The sequence below is a fragment of the Monomorium pharaonis genome, chromosome 2 (assembly GCF_013373865.1).
Source record: "Monomorium pharaonis isolate MP-MQ-018 chromosome 2, ASM1337386v2, whole genome shotgun sequence".
Taxonomy (NCBI): Eukaryota; Metazoa; Arthropoda; class Insecta; order Hymenoptera; family Formicidae; genus Monomorium; species Monomorium pharaonis.
Window position 1 is genome coordinate 21859219 of NC_050468.1, and position 19883 is coordinate 21879101.

A 19883-nucleotide genomic window follows, 5' to 3' on the forward strand; every position below is an offset into this window, starting at 1 on the left:
AGACGGAAAGAGAAAGAAAGAGTCGGACGCCCGATAGAAATTCGATTGCGCATGAAACAATTCTGATATTTTTGCGACGTTTGTAACGTCGTCCCGCTCGTCCAAGCGTGATATCGTTTCCTCGTTCCCGTTCGCGGAACGTATTCGAGTATTATAGTATTATCTCTGTATAGCTCTCGGTACGCGCGCGATATCATTCTCAACGTCGCGAGAGATTTACGAACTTATCATTTAAATAAAGTGGCGTATCGGAAATTTCATAGCGGGGGATCTTCCTGATGCGTTGAAACAATTCCCTTTCAAATATTTACATCCGTATACGCGCGCGGATGCACGACGTTCCCTCCCATCTTACGTCCGCAATCTCGCGATACTTCGCACGCGAATCCTCGCCTGCGCTGCGATTCGCGATTACACGTGCTCGCGGTGAAAGTCAATTACGCGCTCTAACACAATCTCGCAGCCGCTAACCCACGATTACGCCGGTAATCCGCGTCACTACGCATTAATGCGTTGTATTACAGTGAATCCGTACGTTAAGGAAGATAAGTTTCGCGCAAGGCCGTGGAACGCCGTATTATCGCCGCATTAAGGTTATTAAAGTTACCCAGATCTGGTAAAAGATCCCACTGGCTCTGAGATATTTTCAAACGAGCCACCAAATCGTTAAAAAAGTAAAAAATTTATTTACACGGTAGAAAGCATTTTGTAGTGAAATCAGCCCCTTGTTAAAGTTTTGGCGTTGAATTTTTAACACAGCCGAATGTTACTTTAACATTTCATAAAAGTTTTCAAAATGATTATTATTATTCGAATGTAATTTGAATGTTAAATTCAACATTTACTTGATATTCAAGTGACACAATTTATGGTTCAATGAACAAGTAACATAAAAATAATGTAGTTTCCAAACACGTAAAATGAATGAGTAAAATGTACGTATCAACATATTATAAATGTTAATTTATTAAAGAAATGTATTTCCAAATTTTATTTTTACATTGTATCGAAGTGTTACATTTTTTTTGTGTTATTTTTTTGCACAATATTTATGTTACTTTCTACATATTCATCTTGCGTTAAATTAATGCAAAAAATTGAGCGGACCACTTGTGTGGGACACGCGACATACGTTTAAGTTTCACACAAATTTTTCAACTCTGTACAAATTCCATTTGCATGTGCTACCGAACGGAATTCAGTTCAACCTCTCGCACGCTTACATATCTTCAAGTCGATCGTAAGCCACATTTGCGTAATTCGTTAACGAAATGAGAAGTAGCGTTGAACTCGTCCGAGACGGAAACGGAAGGTATCGCGATGTGCGATCCATGATTTATGAACGAGGAGCTCGATACAATCCTGCCGCGTTCACCTTTTATCTTCCTCGCGATCCGCCTCGCGTAAGCGGAATCGGGCGCACGTGCATCTCCCGCCTTCCATTCATATGGGGGGCTCTGTATCGGAGCGAGCGGGAATCCGAGCGTGGAAACGGCGCGGAAAGTGGAGCCGCGTCAAGTGGGAGAGGCGCATTGTGCGCGCCGGCCGGCCGAGAGAACGGCCTTGGGATCTAATTATTCCCGAGCGGCCGATATCTGCGCCACGCCGTTTCCACGCGTCTCGCGTGGGAGTGCGGTGCCGGTCGGCAGGAAATTAGATAAACGCGCGCTAGCGTCTCGCGGCCGACGACTTTTCTGCGAGAGGGAGAGAGAGAAAGACAGCCGCCGTCGCTGCAGCTTTTTCAAGCAGATGGCGACGGTGAATTCCGCACCCGTGCCGCGTCAGCTGTGAGGCCGAGGAGAGGAAATATCGCCGCGATGTATGATAACGGTGTCGCAACTGCGGAGCGATTCGACGCTGCGCCGCCGGGCTTGTTTTTTTTTCGAGCGCGGAATTGTGTATCACGTTGGAAATCTCACGGAGAAAAATAAGCGCCGCCGAGCTCCACGGCGTATATGTACAATGTTTCGACGCTTAATTAACGTGTGTTGGACTTGTTGAACGCCGGGCGAAGCGCATGGCCGAGGGGATTCGTTTAAAGTGTTTAAACTATTCCGCGAGGCGAATCGATCGTCTCGAGGCACGAGCGGTTCGATTCGTATACATGCAGCCGCGTGATGATTATTTTTCCCCGATTTTAACACCTTTATCTTTAACGTTGGTAATTAATTATCTGCGGTGATTAATTTACTAAGTGCTTGACGAATGCTCCTTTTTCCACCTCGAGTGCTCAAAAGGCCTCCGTTTTCTGTCAACACTTCGTAATAAATTGAATTCCTGTTGTCACAAATCGCCAAGTATCGGTCATCGCTTCTATCAAATGTAACCATTATTTTTCGAGCAATCTAATATTTGTCCCAAATAGTTTCAGTCGTAATAATAAGTCGTAAGTTCACTTGGCTTTTTATGTCACAGCGTTCTTTCTCTCTCTCTCTCTCTCTCTCTCTCTCTCTCTCTCTCTCTCTCTCTCTCTCTCTCTCTCTCTCTTTCTTTCTTTATAACGGGTCTTTCTCGTGCACGAAGTCGCCCAGTCAGCGAACAGAATGTTGACCTGCGAATATTCGAATGGTTGCACCACCGATCGGGCACTTTGGTGCATCGCTAGCAAGACCCTGTTCTCTCGCCTCTCATCGCACGGCAAATGCGCGCGCTAGATTGCCTTCTTCCGTGAACTGTCACTTGTCACGATACAAGAAAATTACTGGCAAACATATTAGATGTTTGCATCTGGCGACAAGTTTGAAACCGTTTTTTTTTTTTAGCGAGAGTTCCGATCGAATAATTTCTGAAAACAGATTCCAGTGCGGAAGCTCGTTACAAAGTCGGCTAATTGAATGTAGTCTCGAAGAAGTTAAACGGCCAATACATGCTACACGGGTTTGCCTGGTTACTCGTTAACGTCGCACGTACCACCGACGGGCAACGACGGCTCTCCCGTTTTACCTTTCCCGCGCGTTACGGGAGCCGAGTTTTACGTTGCTCCATTTCGCCTTAATTCCATTTAGCCGCTCTCCGTGTTGCCGCCCGTCTTTCACGGGGGGCGAGGTCGAGGCTATGAGCCGCCGCGACCGTGGAAAAGGAACGGTCGTTACGGACGGAAGGGCGGACGCTGAGAGAACTGGCGTAATGTGAAAACTAGATTTCGAGGTGGCAATGTCACCGCTGCTTGCTGCCGCTTACGCCATTAAATATGCTGATATTAAAAAATCGTAAATATCCCTCGCAGTAAAGTGAAAAATGAGACGAAAAACGTGTGCTGATTAGAAAATATATCATTATCTTTATCGAAAGATAATTACGGGTCTTTTTTTTATGATATACTAGCTATGCCCTGTTACGCGTTGCTGTGGCTCTCTATTCTTATGCTACGTTTTTTTCAAATTTTCTTTGCTTTCGTTGTTTAACTTTCAAGAGCCTTGCTTTACTGTTGCTCTTTTTATTTTATTTTTGAATAAGCATTTATCTATCTTTAATAAATCTAATATTCATTTATTCACGTACTTCTAACTTACTTTATTTATTTATTGTCTTTGGCACTGTATTCAATTAATTTGTTTCTATTTATTGTTTTGTATTTTTATTATAAATGTAATATAAATCTTATTTTATTAAAACTTTGAAATAATTTTCAATTAAAAAAACCGATTTTTTTTTAAATACCCATTTTTTTAAATTAAGCATTTTGAATTAGAGTGTATGTATTTAATTTATTTTTGATTAATTTTATGAATCAATATTTTGTTATTTTTTTCTAAAAGCTGCCATGGATTTAGAAATCCATTCAAAAGACTGTTTTCAATAAGTTCCTTTTTTTCAATAAAATAACAACTATCTTCATTTTTCTTATTACCTTAATTTAAACACAATAGAAACATTCTTCGCCTCTCCCGATCTCTCCCGGTCTCTCCCCGTCTCTCCCGGTCTCTCCTCGTCTCTACTCGTCTCTACCCGTCTCTCCTTGTCTCTCCCTGTCTCTCCCCGTCTCTCCCCGTCTCTCCCGATCTCTCCCGGTCTCTCCCCGTCTCTCCCGGTCTCTCCCCGTCTCTACTCGTCTCTCCCGGTCTCGCCCCGTCTCTCCCCGTCTCTCCCCGTCTCTCCTCGTCTCTACTCGTCTCTACCCGTCTCTCCTTGTCTCTCCCCGTCTCTCCCGGTCTCTCCCCGTCTCTCCCGGTCTCTTTCGGTCTCTCCCGGTCGATAAGCTAAAAGTTATTTTCGGTGCTTTAAACCAAAATACTTTCTTAATTGCCGCATCAAGAAACACATTTTGTATGATTGGTGCTCGTGCATCTATTTGATAATGCAGTCTACATGCGAAAGGATGCGCACGCGTCATTAAATGATATCTGCATAAGTAGGGCGCGTATTGTTTGAAATTATTGTCGCGGTGAAGCGGTTATTTAATAGCGGCAAAACTCGTGCGATCGGCTGTATTAATTCATTAGCTGTGACAAGTGATACGAGATCGTTATTATCGAGGTTACACGGCCAACGCTTTCCGCCGGCAAAGCCATGGTCATTTGTAATCCGTGACATTTGTATACCGAGTCGTTCGTTCGTTGCACCGTATAGTTCGTTGTAGCACTCTCCCGCTCGTCGCACGGAAATTCCGAGATCGTTTTATTTCACTTTGGCTGCCCGCAATTTTCCAACGAGAGCCGCTAAATGAATGGAGCAACGACTTGGATCATGCTTGCCGTGTCGCGGTTGCCTTCATCCCCCTCCTTCTTTGCCCCCGTTTTCTCTCATTTTCATTAAATTAATTTGTTGGCGCACAATGTTGCGGTGCAAAAACCCACGTCACTACAACACACTGTTACATGCAAGAAATGCAAGAATATCGCGCATGTTTGGCAAACAAGGAGATGCGTCCTATCGAAAATCGCGAATAATATAATCATACGTCAGCTTACGTCGCAATTTTAGAAGTTTCAATATCTTGGCAATTAGACCTCAAATTACGAAAATCGAAGATACGAAGATCAATGAAACTGGAAATAACATGGGCATGTCAATAATGAAATTATATATAAAATGTTATACGTCTCTAATATTTGAGATCAAAAATTTCTCTTGAATTTTTCTAAATCTTGAAATCAAAACGTTCTCTCGAAGAAATTCTCGGAATTTCCGGAACGGACCCTCGCTTCTGTAAGCAAATGATCCATTAAATTAACCGCGACTGCGATCGCTACCGAAGGTGGCAGTTGAGAAAACGCGAGTCGTGAACGTCAGCACACGGCGTTCGATCGTCCGGCTCTCTCAACCTCCTTTATTCATAACGGTATAGCTTGTTCCGGGCGGTAGCAAGAAACTCCGCAGCTGCTATTCCGTAATTCATCGTCGAATCGCTTCTTCGTCGCTTCGATGCCTGCTGCTGCATCGCCCGAGAACGGGCAATCCGCGAATCCTTGAGACTCTCCCACGCTCGCTGTTGTCCGGGTTTCTCTTTCCTTCGTCTCGATTTTTGCCAAATGGGTCGCAAACTGCGGACTTAATTATTAATTCGCGCGCGACACTCGTGTCCAAAAATATCCGCCCTCCTCCCACCGGCTCGTCGAATTTTTCCTTGTTAAATGCAATTACGTAAATGTCATTCTTCAGATTAATCGCTGATATAAATGCGCTGTCATTGCTCTCGCATTACCGTTATAGAAAGTAGAAAATTTATTATAGAAAATTTATTATCGTACCAGTGTGCCGAGATACGATACACAGATAGGTCACTGCATTGTGAACAGACAGAAATTACATCCCGCACGGGAGGATTTGACGTCCTCGGCGATAATTCTTCGAGGCTCGTGCTTCCGTGCCAAGTAGCCGCGAGAATCCGGCCGAAATCCGAATAGTGAAAATTCGCTGGAATCGGCTTTTAAACTCGCCGCCCTTGTGGCAGGATCGACCGCTCGATGTGACACAAGCGTGCACAAACTCGAGTGGCCCTGTTGCACGGTAATACCAAGTAGAGATCTCTCTCTCTCTCTCTCTCTCTCTCTCTCTCTCTCTCTCTCTCTCTCTCTCTCTCTCTCTCTATCTCTTTCTATTCCTTCGTCTCTCCGTCACTTTTTTTTGTTGAGACTCTTCGCGAATGAAAAAATCATAAACGTCGGCTTTTTCGGCGTCGCTTTTGGGGCGTTTTTAATTCCGCGTTCAACTTTCGGGCGATTTTTTTGGACCGTTTTTTTCGGGGGACAAAGCGCACACGTGCTGCGCTTCTCGACGACACTCACGTTGATTTTTCCTCTCCTCTGCTTTTTGTAACATCATGACATAACGTTATTTTTCTTTTTTCATTGAAGTTTTTTTTTTTTTTTTTTATAAATTCCACGCACGCAATTTCCATCTTTTATCTGTTTTCGTAGAGGAAGGATTGAACGCGCTTCGATGGAGCCATTGTTAGTCTTAAAATAGACCAAGTTTTGGCTTTTAACAATATTGTTCCATTGAGGTAACGCCTAGTCTTATGAATGGCATGGAACTTTGACGAAATCAAGACCAATAAAAGTGCTTCATATTTTAGATACATTCTTTAATATTTGCTTTAATATTTTATATATGTATTATGCGAAATGTTTCCAAAATAAATAGAATATTTGTTACTTTTTTTTAACGAATTTTATAGAAACGTCATTTTATAGAAAGTCAAAAGTACATCTTGTAAACAACTGTACGCTGCACAATACGTCTCTTAAATTAACAATCGTTTGGTATCGGTATTTCAGACTTACTGACGTATTTTATATGTTCTAATAAATCTTCTCGCGATGTGGAAAGCTACAAAGAAGTTTTACGGCATTTTGAGGTAGCGATATTGCCGTGGCGCGCGTAGCGCGCCACCCGGAATTCATATTATCATCGCAGTTTACAACTGCGAGTAACCGAAAACCGTGTGAATTCACTGCCGAGAGTGGAGTACCTCGGAATATCCCGAAAAATATTTCACCGGAACGTGCAACACGTGCTAGCTCGTTCGCTCGTGCGCCCCAACTTCCGGAATGTCCTTGCGCTACTTGGAGCTTTGACAAAGCTCCCGTTGGCACTCGATCGCGTTTAAATTCTCGTGTCGGCAGCTAAGGCGTTACATTTCAGCGATTAAACGTGTTACACGTGTACCATATGCGTTTTTTTTTTTTTTTCAAAAAAGTAGGATAAAGAATTAATAAGTTTATGAATAAATATAATCAACATAATAAGTATAATTAATAAGTAAATAAACTAATAAGATTAATGATAAAAAAATTAACATATGTAATTACAATCTATGAATCTATTATTATTATGGATTATAAAATTGTAATATGATTTATTATATTTTTATTGTGAATGTATTGTGCGTTTGACGAATTCGTACAGTGCACAAAAGCAAAACTTTACTCCGTATGTACTTCTTTTCTTTTTTTGCATTATGCATGTATCGCGAATTTACACTTCGATGAATTCACGAGCCGTTAAGGACAGTGAATGCAATTACTTCGTCGTGTAGGCTTCTAAAACACATCGTTTCCCCCTTATTGAAGCGAATTCGTGAGCACGTTCGCGCGATTGGCAGGGGACGAGAAGCTCGTTAAACAAACTGCACCGGTCTGCATTGAAGCTACCAGCTATTACCCGAGAAGTGCTAACACGCGGACATAACGAGTTGCTAACTGTAGAGATTTATGGAGAGGTACACTATTGTTTTGGCGGTATATCACAGGCTCTCATTTTAGAATTCGAGGTCGGTGTGACTTTCCAAAAATATGTATCGTAATATATACTATCTTGAAAATTATTTATGTGTTTAGACAAATAAGTAAACAAGTTTTTTACAACGTCGTAAACTTAGTTTTAAATCTATGTATTTTGTGCGATAAGAAATTATAAGAGAACTAGAAATCATGTGCAAAATGAAAATTTACTAAGATTTACATAAAATTATTTAATTTAATTATTTAATAACGTGGTAATTTTTTTTCTTGTTAACACATAATAGACTTGTGGAAAACATTTTTGTATGCAGATTTTTTTTGTTACGAAGCACGCCTCGCGAACAGACACGGTTACTTCGCAACTTCCGCACAAAGTTCGCACTTCGGGCACCCTCTTCAGGATGCCAGTTCGTCGAGAGGAATTCACATGTTCGCGCGGTTGGTAGGGGTCGATATCTCGTTAAACATTCCTAAGTTCTTTGGAAGAGAATGCATGTATCACATATTTGCACATGCAAAGCACACGAATGCATCGACAGATTGAAAATTTACGAATTGTTGAAATTAGTGTCGCTCCGTTTTCAAAGGAAGGATTTCAAAAGAATCTATTCGGTCTACATAGCATCGAGATACAAATTAACGATTAAATAAAAAATTTGCTAAGCAAATTTCACTGCCCCAAAAATATACTTTTATTTTTTATGATTTAATAGCGTATATTACTTTACTAAAGCTTAAAGTATGTAACATTATCGAGAAAGTATGTAACATTAAAGAGAAAATAGTTAATAAAAATATTATTAAAACATTGAAACATAAACATTGACCATTTTTCACAACTTTTAAGGAAAAAATGACCATAGTATTATAGGACAGTTGACGATACATATTTTATGTACTTAACATTTATAAAATAATAAAGAAAAGTTATAATTTTACATATTTAGTTTTATTGCTATATATTATTACATTTAATTTTATTTTTAAACATTTTTAATAATAAATGTTAATATAAGTTTAACATCTATTTAATTTATTGTCAGTGCTAAAAAAATCTATGATATATCAAATTTAAAATATTAGGTACGTAACTTAATTTTTGTCTTTTTTAATAAAATATATACATAATATCTCCAAAAAAATGGCCCAGCTTATCCAAACTATGAGAGAAAGATAGCCGTAGCATTTATTTAAAAAATAGAAAAGGAAATAAAAGAGAAGGTATATAATTATACATTACAATTGACATACTTTCGTTATGTGTCTAACGTTAATTGTGACAGCTCAACTGTAATTTATTTGACATTGTGACAATTTTTAATGAACACATGAAAAACTTTGCAGACAGTCAAAAATAACGTGATATAATATCCACAATATTGTTATTTCGAATAGTATATATACATAAACTACAGTAAATATCAATTATCTTTGAAAATAATTACAGGAACACATTATTTAACAATTATTGAAGAAATTATAGCCATTGGCCATCATACTCTAATTTACCCTATCTCTTGGAGGTATTGCGTTCTCTTTCTCTACTCAATCATATCTACATGATTTCTCTAAACGATTTAATGGAGAATCAAAGAGTTCAATATGACATGTCGAGAAAAGACATGTCATATTGAACTCAGAAGGTAACAGAAAAGGGAGACGGTGATACGTTCAGCAATAATTTCAACGAAAAGTCAGAACGAATCGGCTTCTCCTCTTCTCTTTGTCATCATCCTGAAATTTTAGATGCAGGGAATTGGGAAATAATGCTTCCTCTTTCCGGCCTTCCTTATGACGCTTGCGGCTCCGCTGTAAGTTACGCTCGCAGCGGGTTAAAGGGGAGTCTTGCAGCTCCCCTTTAGCTTCCTTGACCTCGTTACGTCTTGCTGCTTGAATACGCTGCGCCTGTGCTACCTCGGAACATAATCATTCTTTGTTATATTACCCGTCTTGTGCCACGAGCAATGTAATCCCGAGGAGTTACGAGATGTCGACGGATTCGTGGGTCGTAAAAATTTCTGGCATTGAACTACGAAACTTTTTATTTTGAAATTTTATATATATAATATATATATATAAAGAATATAATGAAGAAGGAATTATAGGAACTATAATTTAAAACGGAGACGTTAACATGCTGGTTTTATACATTTATTTAACGATTTTATTGTATTAGTTCAGATACAAAATATTAACTTTCTAACTAAAGTTATGACTAATAAAAAAAACATTTAACATTTGCACACGCATACGTATAATATGTCATGAGAAACATTGCAAATTATTTAATTGTGGACTTCGACTATTCGATATAAAATCATTTCGTTATTCTGTTTACATTGAAACCCGGAAATGAAGAGATTAAATTCTTGATGCCGATAGCGAAACGAGAGTGAGACGTAAAGCATGGCCCTCGAGGGGTTAAAGGCGGAGCGTTTTAAATCGGCTTAACGGGTCAATGAAGTCGGAAAGCACGATCCGGGGAAACGAGGTCAAGGGATGAATTGGTAGGAAAAAAAGGATAGCTGGCGAGTCAAGGGTGTATTTGTTCGAGGTATTTAATTCTGAAATAAATCTTCGCTTTTCTCCCATCCATCCTCTCCTTTTCCCTTTCGAGGGGGAAAGGCAGTTATTCGGAAAGGAATGGCTAACTGTGTCGGGCGTCATAATTTCACTCGGGATGGCGTATTCTGGAATTTTGCAGGCCCTTTCTCGTAAGCGGAATCGGAAGTTATCGCGATAATACGTGTTACGTCAGAGTCGTAAACCTGAAGCGAGTTGAATCACGCCTATAAAATTTTTATCGGTTAGCGCGCAGTGAGATGGCTGTATATACTTTTTGTTTTCACATTTTTCGATAAATGTTATCGAACATACAAGACATAAGAGCGCGATCGCGTTTTTATAGTGATTCTTTAATTTTAATTTTTTATTAAAAAATTAAGACTGTACAATAATATATATTTAATAATAATAATAGAAAAGAGAAGAGAAAGTGATATTAGACTTAATTATAAGGGGAAAACCTTCCTCCCCCATTTTGTACAATAACTTTATTAATAATAAATTTTTTGTGTTGAAAAAATTTAGCACATTTATTACATTAACAAAATCCACGTTATGATTTAACTTATAAGTGAAAAAGGGATATAGCCGAATAAAATGTTATATAAAAAACACTCAAATGCACATATATTTGTTTGATACCCATTAAAAGGGAATGAAATCGTATGTATAATTAAACACTAAAATATATACCTTGAAAAAGTTTCAAAGGGCTCAAAAGTAAAAAATGTCTTATAACAAGTGTTGACTGTTATATATTGTCGTATTAGCGCTGCATAACTGCAGACTACTAAAAATGATGATCACCATAATTATCACCAGAATTCCTTACCTATATAACAACGGAGATATTACGAGTAGTTAATATTTACAAGGGCTACAAAATACACCCCATCTTCTCCTCTATGCAATATTTAGAGCTATTATATTCACTCTTTCTCTGATTTGAAATTCGCAGCTTTTCGCAAACGCAATTCAAGCGTCTGACTAAATAAAATTCAGGATTCACTTGAAACGAGCAAAGCTCGATTTAGATCAGGTTACACGAACTAATCGCTCCGATTGAGACAAGTTCGCGACGTCGTGAACGATTTCGTTAGTCTTGCTGCAGGCTAAGCAAGAGGTAGAGACGCGCTTGCGGTGTCGTGGCCGTCGTTTAAGCCGCGGCTTAACTCGGCTTAAGGTATTACTCTCTTTCTCTCTCTCTCTCTCTCTCTTTCTCTCTCTCTCCCTCTCTCCTTTTACCTCAGGGTTACGGCTCTCCTCTCCGTACTTCCGCCTCGTTCCGCCCTGCTGCGCGGCTTTTAATCGAGCGCCAGCAGATTATCTCGACATCGAATCTACGGTCAACCTGCAAACCACCGGCAAACTCTGAACGGACCTTTGTGCGTCATTCTATCCGCGCGACTCTGGTGCTGGTAAAACGCGATCGTTTTACGAACTCGCAATCTGGGCGAGCGCATCCGTTTCCTTTGACCAGAGATCAATCGGATATTATGGTAATAGATAATTTTGTGCGAACATGGTATCTCGATGCGATAAGAACTGCAGAATCATCGAAAGGAAAGATAGCTCGTTGCCACAATATGTTACGTTTATATCACTTTTGTAATTAGTCGTAGCTTGATCTTGTGATTCAAAGATAGATAATCCTATCTGTTTGATAGTAATATTAATCAGTTATCGCAGATATCGTAATTAGCATGCACTATAATCGATTGTAATATCATTTAAATTAATTAATATTGTACATTTAACATGCGCGCACACGAGCGGCGAATGTAACGTTCATTATCGGGAATCACGCGCTAGGTCAACCATAAATGATACTCCCGTAGGAACGTTTTAAGCGCGGGATCCGCGAATATCGCTGATGATCGATCATTTCCCGCCGCCGGCCGTGATATTTACGGAGACTGCTTACCGCGCACACGCGCCACCGCAATTTCGCCGCGCGCTCTCGCCTCACCGGCGAGGTAAAGAGGGTGGAAAAGAGTCGGCGCCATTTGTCGCGGATCTTATCGGGCGGACTCTTCGTTTTAAAGCGACTCGAGCGTAAATGCGGCCTCGGCCCGAACCCCCGAAACGCGCGTCGGGGCCACTGCTTTAGCACCGGATATTTATTACCCTACGGTGTGTAGCCCTATCGAGTGGCCCCCGCCGTGCTTGAAATCGTGAGAATTCCAGCCAAACCGTCCCCCCCCCCCCCTCCATCTCCCCGTCGCCGTCGCCCGCATATCCACATACACAGGACCGTTCTCCTCCTGCCCTCGCACACGTGCAGCACACAAGCGGGATTACGTACGTACGTAGTGCGCGCCCCGGTAACGGGACAGAATGTAATGGAGAACGGGACGGAATGGAACGAGACGGAGGGACGGAAGGGACGGGAGGAGGTCGGCGACGGGGGAGGGAGGAGGACCTTTGACTGGTGCGCGCGAAGGGGACCAGCAGCCCCTCAGGTTGCTCGGCAAGGGTGCGGGATATTGATTCCCACCTAGCATTTACACCGAGCGTGGAAGCTCGGTGTTACGTTCACGTCTCTAGTCAATGGGCATGATTCCGGGGCGCCGCGGAAGTCTCGCTACTTTTCCGAGGATTGCCCGCGATAGTGTCCCCGCGAGGATGATTAATTCGACTTGTTTTTAGTACGGGCCGTATTACATTGCGAAACACGTGCTTGCCGTGAAGCCCTAAAACGCGCCCAATATTGTCCCGATACGAAGAGATACGAATTGTAAATCGTCGCTTGTATTGTTATACATATTATGCATGATATGATAAAAAATTTTATATATATTATAAATACTCATTGTGTGCCGATACGAAAGAGATACAAACTTTATACAAATTTGAATCATATGAGACGCTTATCGTATAATAATGTGTCACGTAAGTAAAATTAAAGATAAATTGCACTAACAAAGTTGCTTATACGTATACAAAAGAGTGGTCATCTTTTTTATGCCTTTGTGTGAGTCCTTATCGGAATTTGAATGATTCTTTAATTTTTTATCAGTCAACGATTTATGACAACGATTGTTCGAGCGAGATCACGATTGTACGTTGCCTCGAGTGTCACGGTTAAGCGATACTCGAGTGGAAACCCGATCTCGCATCGATATTCGCGATTACTCGTGCTGCGCTGTATCACCCCGTCGTCGTCGGTTATATCGAGCGCGGTAGTGGAAGTTACGGTGGTGTTGGCGCGTGTCCCAGTACGTACGGCTTCCCGCGTTATATACGTTTACAGCTTTCCGATATCTAACTTCTGCGCCCCTTTTTCCACGTCTCAATGAGCCACGACGCGAACGAGCTCGCGTACACCGACACCGAACACACACCACCCGCTTCTCTCTCTTTCTCTCTCTTTCTCTCTTCGTCTCTCTCTCTCTCTCTCTCTCTCTCTCTCTCTCTCTCTCTCTCTCTCTCTCTCTCTCTCTCTCTCTCTCTCTCTCTTTCTCTCTCTCAATCGATCCACTCGGATCGATAGCGATCTATATTACAGGCGGCTGACTCCTCCTCGAGTGGAGGACGACGGAGGTCTTCGACGTCTCACCGATCGCTGAAGAGGCTATTTGCCTTGCGGTGATGGTGATGGTAATAACGGCGCGCAGTTCCGCGGTTCTATTATGATAACCGAAACTCCTGTCAGAACTACTACTAAACGCGATACAGCCCACCTTCTCTCGAAAGTCGCCTCCTATTCCCCCAGACAAAAAGCGACTATCGGTTATGGTAAAAGCGACAATGTGTTAAACATCAAGACTTTTTCTTGTGCTCGATAATAGAGATCGTTTACACTACATATTACGGCAAATTGTATTACGTTATCATGTAGGCGCATACGAGTTCGTATGTACACGGAAGATGGCTAATTTAGATTTTGTTGGCGATGCACAATTGCGGATTACATTATCGTTTCTTCTTTATCAATCTCTAAAATTATCGTAAATGCATTCGCACGTTCATAGCTGTCGTTGGATAGTTCGACAGATCTTTCTCGCCGCCTACTCAGTAGGTTGCCATAAGATCTTATCTTTCGTGATGCCGCGAGATTAATAATGTGAAATCTAGGACGGGAAGAAGGCGGGAGGAGGAGAGTACGTCTGCCTCTTATATCAGACAAATACAAGACAATGAAGATTAATGCTCCGGCCTCGTTTTCCCTTCTCTGCCGGTGGTTCTTCTGGTCGACGGCATCGTGTGAACATTTCGGTAATCCCCAAGGAGAGGTGCCCCTTCGGACTCGACTTTCGAGAACTTTACGATCTTATAACCCTGACCCTAAATCTGCCGTATGGTTGACGAAGCTTCTCAATGATTCAACATGATGACGATTCAGAATGATGACTGTTTCTGACATGATTTCTGAATAGAGTGAATGAATACTATTATTGATGTTATAAGCTTAATCAATCCCAATTGAAATGACTCGTGAATAATTCTTGTAGATGTTTATAATCTTACGTAGAAGATGATTTTGTTTCTGGTCTATCAATTTTGGCAATGCTTTTCTATTATGAAGAATGATTTTGTCCTATTGATCTACGGACTTAAAATAACTCGTGAATAATCATCACAAAATAATCGTATTGTGATGATATCTTTAGGACTGATTTATAAATAAAATAGGTTCTAATAAAATTATATACATTTTTGTTTTGTAGTTTTTATCTAGTATGCACGATGTTATAGACTATATATTCAAGGCTATAAGAAGATTGAGATTTAATCGAATCTTTAATCCATAATTGCTTTATTCTGTTGCAGATTAGTAGTTGGCGTGACATGGATGTGAGCTTCACGAACGTGTTAGAGGGGGCTCGCCAGTACTTCCAGGGACTGCCCGTACCGAGTACAGGTGGTGGCGCGGCCACGTCGGTAGATCACAATCTCCACTCGACGTCCTCCACGAATGCCACCTCGTCCACGTCGGCGACGACGCACGATCATGATGCATCGTCACAGCCGACTCAATCAACTCAGTCAATCTCGGCTTCCGCCAATAGCAGCAGCAGTAGTAGCAACAGTAGCAACAGCAATAGCAGTAGCAATGTCCAGGAGTCGAATCGTTACCCTGCCGACGTTCGACCTTCATCGTCCGTGGAAAGTAGCAATGCGACTGCCGCATCTAGCTTCTGGAACCCGCACGTGGAGCCATATGCTCCGCAGCCGACCAGGGTCGAAGTTCCGGATACGAGGCCAGGCGACGAAGGCTCCGCCATGGAGCCTAGTTCCTCTTCCTCGGGCACTATCACTTTAACCGAGATGCAACCTTCAAATTATCAATCCTCCTCCTCTGTTGCCGCAACGTCGTCAAGTTTTTCGCAGAGACCGCCGCCGACATCATCGTCCTCATCGTCGTCGACCACCTCATCTAGCGATCACAATCATCACCATCACCAATCGCAGCTCTCGACGTCAAACTCATCGCATTTGCATCAGATGCAACCGCCCCAATCATCACATTCCCCTGGACCGGTGTATCAACAACTCAATAATGTCAGCAGGACGTCTTTTAGTGCGGCGGAAATGCTCGCCTCTTCCTCGTCGCACTCCGCTTCAACCTATCAGACCGCTAATAACGATAGGCAGTCGCAGCCGATCGTCGTGCAGAGAACTCAGTACTATCCACGTTATCATCACCCAGATATTACGAAATGTGCACCGGCTCCGTATTCGCAGAGTTCTATTTATCAGTCTGCCAATGTAGCGCAGTCCTCGAACATGGTTCAGCAACCGAGCACGAGACCGACACCGGCAGAGCAAAATAATACGACATCGTCCAACGTCAATATCAATCAAGGACATTGTCCCCCGGAACAGCAACGAATATCTGGTACTTACGGTAGCAACATACCACACGCTCAGAATTCTCTCGGCGGATCCACGATGTACGGATCCTCTTCATTGCCTCAAAATTACCGTTCCACGAGCCAATATCAGCAGCAGCAGCAGCAGCAGCAGCAAGTTCATCGTCTGGCCGTTTCCGCTTCGAATATCAGCGACAGGTCACATAACTCGGATGGGTTGCACTCTTCCACCGCCGCCTGTTCCTCATCGTCGCAGGCAGTCAGCCCGCGTCAGCCCGGACCAGGAAGCACCTCCTCCAATCACATTCCTTCGCAATCGCAGTCGCAAAATCTTCCAGGTCACATTCCTTCACCGCATCCGCCATCCGTCACTTCGGTGCACTATCATCAACATCAGCAACAGCAACAGCAGCAGCAACAGCAGCAGCAACATCATCAGCAACCGTCGTCTCTGCAGCAGCAGCATCCTAGTCGTATAAATGCGTCGCCACACTCGCTCGGTTCCTCGTATGGAGGTCGCGTAATGCCACTACCGCCACCGCATGGTGTCCCATCGTCGTCGTCCTCCGCCGCTATGGTGAACCATTCGCAGCAGCAGCAGATGCCACCACCCTCGAGTGGATATCACGCAGGAACGACGCCATCCCCGCATCACGAGCCGTCGCCGCGTCATGCCACACCATCGCCACATCACGCGACTCCATCACCACAGCGGCAGTCGCCTCATGTGTCCAGTTTGCATCCGCACGCCTCTCCGTCTCCTCATCATACACCCTCGCCGCACAATAGCTTCCAGCCACATTCGCCGACTTACCCGCCACCGCCGCCTCCGCCGCCGCCACAACAGCAACAACAACAGCAGTCATCGGCAGCACCAGTCACCTCGCAGTACTACCAAACGAATTACGTGGCGGCGGTTCGTGACGCGGCAATGGGGTTGCCTTACGCACCGCCGCCACCGTCCCAGTCTTCGTACCATTCCTTCCAGAAGAACCCGCAATCGGAGTCTCAGGGGGCTAACTATTATTCCCAGCCAAATCGGTCTCATAGTCAATCTTACGGCATGCAGCAGATGTTGATGCCAACGCAGCAGTCGGTATACCCCAGTACCCCCGGTAGTAACAGTTTAGGTAGCTACCAACAAAACGCTAGTAAACATGCGGCATATAATGGTGCGGATGCGACAAAGAGAAGCACGATTGACGTTACGGCGGCATCCTATGGTACACATCGGCCGCCCGTACAGAGGAGCGGGAACACACATAATTTGCCGCCTATCGCCGCTCTTTCGTCTTATCATTCCAATAGGCGGGAACCCGTGCCGAAATTGGCACAGACGATAGCACGACAACGAATACATCCGACGAACGCAACCAACAAAGCCCCGTCTGTCGTGATGCCGCCGACACCTTCGTCTGTGACGATACCTCCTCAGAGGCACGCCGAATACCCAATGACTCCGGTCTCGGCTATGAACCATGCGATACCAGTGAACGGTAGAACGACTACTGTGACGTATGGTTCGCGATATAGTGGTCAACAAGGTTATCCATCGTCGTCATATGCCACCACGATGGCGCCTAGTCATCATGGTAATAACTCTGCTAGCAGCACCACAGTGACCACTATTAGTCATGGTAGTTCAAGTGGCACGAGGTCTTCCGTTCCAGCGACTCACGTGTATCAGTCTTCCGACGAGTCGGATCGATCAACAGGATCGTCCTATCACCATCATCAGTCATCAACACGAATAACGACTGAAGGCTATGCCTACAAAGAATATCCCTATCAGAACTCAGCGTCATCCGGTAGTAGTCAAACGACCCCGGCGGCTGCTATGACGACTTCACCATCGCCAAACAATGCAGTCCGCAAGAGGGAGTCGCCTCTGGATTTGTCTGTGAAAACAGTTAAAACTTCGGCCGATTCTACGGCGCAGGATGACCTCGAGACTATCAACACTGACAAACATGTTAGTAGTTCGAGTCTGAATACATCTAGGAATAATGTAAACAGACCGATGCCACCCCCGGCTGTTGTGCATCAATCGGCACCGGCGCAACCGTCATACCCGTCGTCGTACGACCATAGACCTTCGAGTAACAGTTCGAGGAATTCTCTGCCCGCGACCTGTATTCGGGCATCGACACCTCAAACGGTATGTGCACCTAAGGTCGATTTTCTACCAGATTTTACCTCGGCGCCGCTCCGTCATCAGTCACATCACGAGAACCCCCTACGCAGAAGCACTACGCAGCAGCTTTACGTTCCATCAGCGCAGCCACTCTCATCTCATCACACAAACACCTCTCCACTGCCTCATATGTCCACGTTTAAGAAGCGTCCACTGCCCACGTCACCATTGTATGATGGTTTGACAATACCATCTTCGTCATCTTCGTCATCTTCAACGTCTGCGTCTTCATCATACCTTCAGACGAATGATTCTATGTCCTCGAGGTTCTCCAAGTATCACCCGATGATGGATCCATCTGTACGGCTCGGTCCACCTACGCTACCTACACAGGATTACCCAGCTGACTCGAGCAAGCACTATTTAGTAGACAGTAGGGCTAAGTTCGATCAGCAATTTTCTCAACGCGAACGAATGCCGTTGAAAAGAGCCGGAGAGCCGATTTATAACATGGGGAGTTCTCTTAGCAAACAGGCCAGAGTCGCTTGGCGAATACCGAGTACCGAAAAGCAAATTGTCGAATCAAAGTTGTCAACTACGGGTGCATTGAGCGAACAGCAGAAACGGCAAGAAATGAATTTATCGGTTTCGTTGCCGAACGGAGTTCTAGCGCCACCCGGTGCCCACGATCAAAAAACCGACAGTGGCGGTTATTTGGCGCCGGAATCGTCTAGATATCAGTCGGTATACTGTGATAAAAGGACCTATTCAGAGTCTAAAATTGTACGCAGCTCACCGTCATCATACAATTATCCGGTGATCTCGAAATCTGCGGGCGTACATCCGTTACCGCAACAACTGAGTGGTACGCAACTGACTTATCCGAGTTATCGCCAACCAGTTCCAAAGACGACATGTCCGCCGAGTGGGATATCCGGCGGCCAACCGATGGATCAACCTAGCAACACTGGCGCTGACAAAAGAGTGCTTAGCTTGTTGAGGAACAGCTTGGAGAATAAGCAACAGAGGGATGAACAGCTCAACAGCCAGCAGCCTATTTTGGTCAATCATAATCAGCAGAGCTTCCAGAATAAGGTGAGAAATTTAGAGGTTTTATTTACTTGTAACAATCTAAATTCCAATTAAAAAATCAGGTTTAGATATTTGCCACTTTTCATTGTCAATACCTTACATTTGATCTTAGCACATAACATTAGATCTTCTATAAATCTAGCGTGATTTTTAGCTAAAAATAAAAATGTTGCGATTTGAGTTACTTAATGATTACCTCTATCTATCTCTGTTTAATCTCCAGACGCTCGACGTCTGTTTGACATTTCTGATAATTTCCGTGAAATTCCCTCAGGTCGTCGCGCCAGTTGAGCCTAAGAGCATCGGCAGGCACAATCTGTCACCATTCACGGCGGCGAGTTTGCTTGAGCGTAACAGCAACACGCCGCCGCATTACAAGTTCCACGTTCCACGAGCAGTAGACTCAATCACTCAGGAAGTGCCACGCAGCATGTATGCCTCGAGAGTGAACGCATCTGCCACGCTACCTGGCAAGGAGGCTTCCCTCGCGGGACCACGTGGTGCCGAGAACCAAATCCACCGTGACAAGGACGACGGCCTCGCCGCTATCTTAGCTGCAAAGATTAGGACGAAGGCGGAATTGAAACAAGT

General features: G+C 43.6%; 1 protein-coding gene across 2 annotated transcripts in view; it reads left to right on the forward strand.

Annotated features, from left to right (window-relative positions):
• Positions 1–19883, forward strand: part of LOC105834483 (mucin-5AC) — a 188535-nt gene that overhangs the window by 162467 nt on the left and 6185 nt on the right. For both annotated transcript variants that reach the window (XM_036283290.1, XM_036283289.1), the window contains 2 exons: positions 15024–19295; positions 19567–19881. In XM_036283290.1, the coding sequence (XP_036139183.1) occupies positions 15042–19295; positions 19567–19881 (4569 nt within the window). In that variant the 5' untranslated portion in view covers positions 15024–15041. The remainder of the gene's footprint in view (positions 1–15023; positions 19296–19566; positions 19882–19883) is intronic.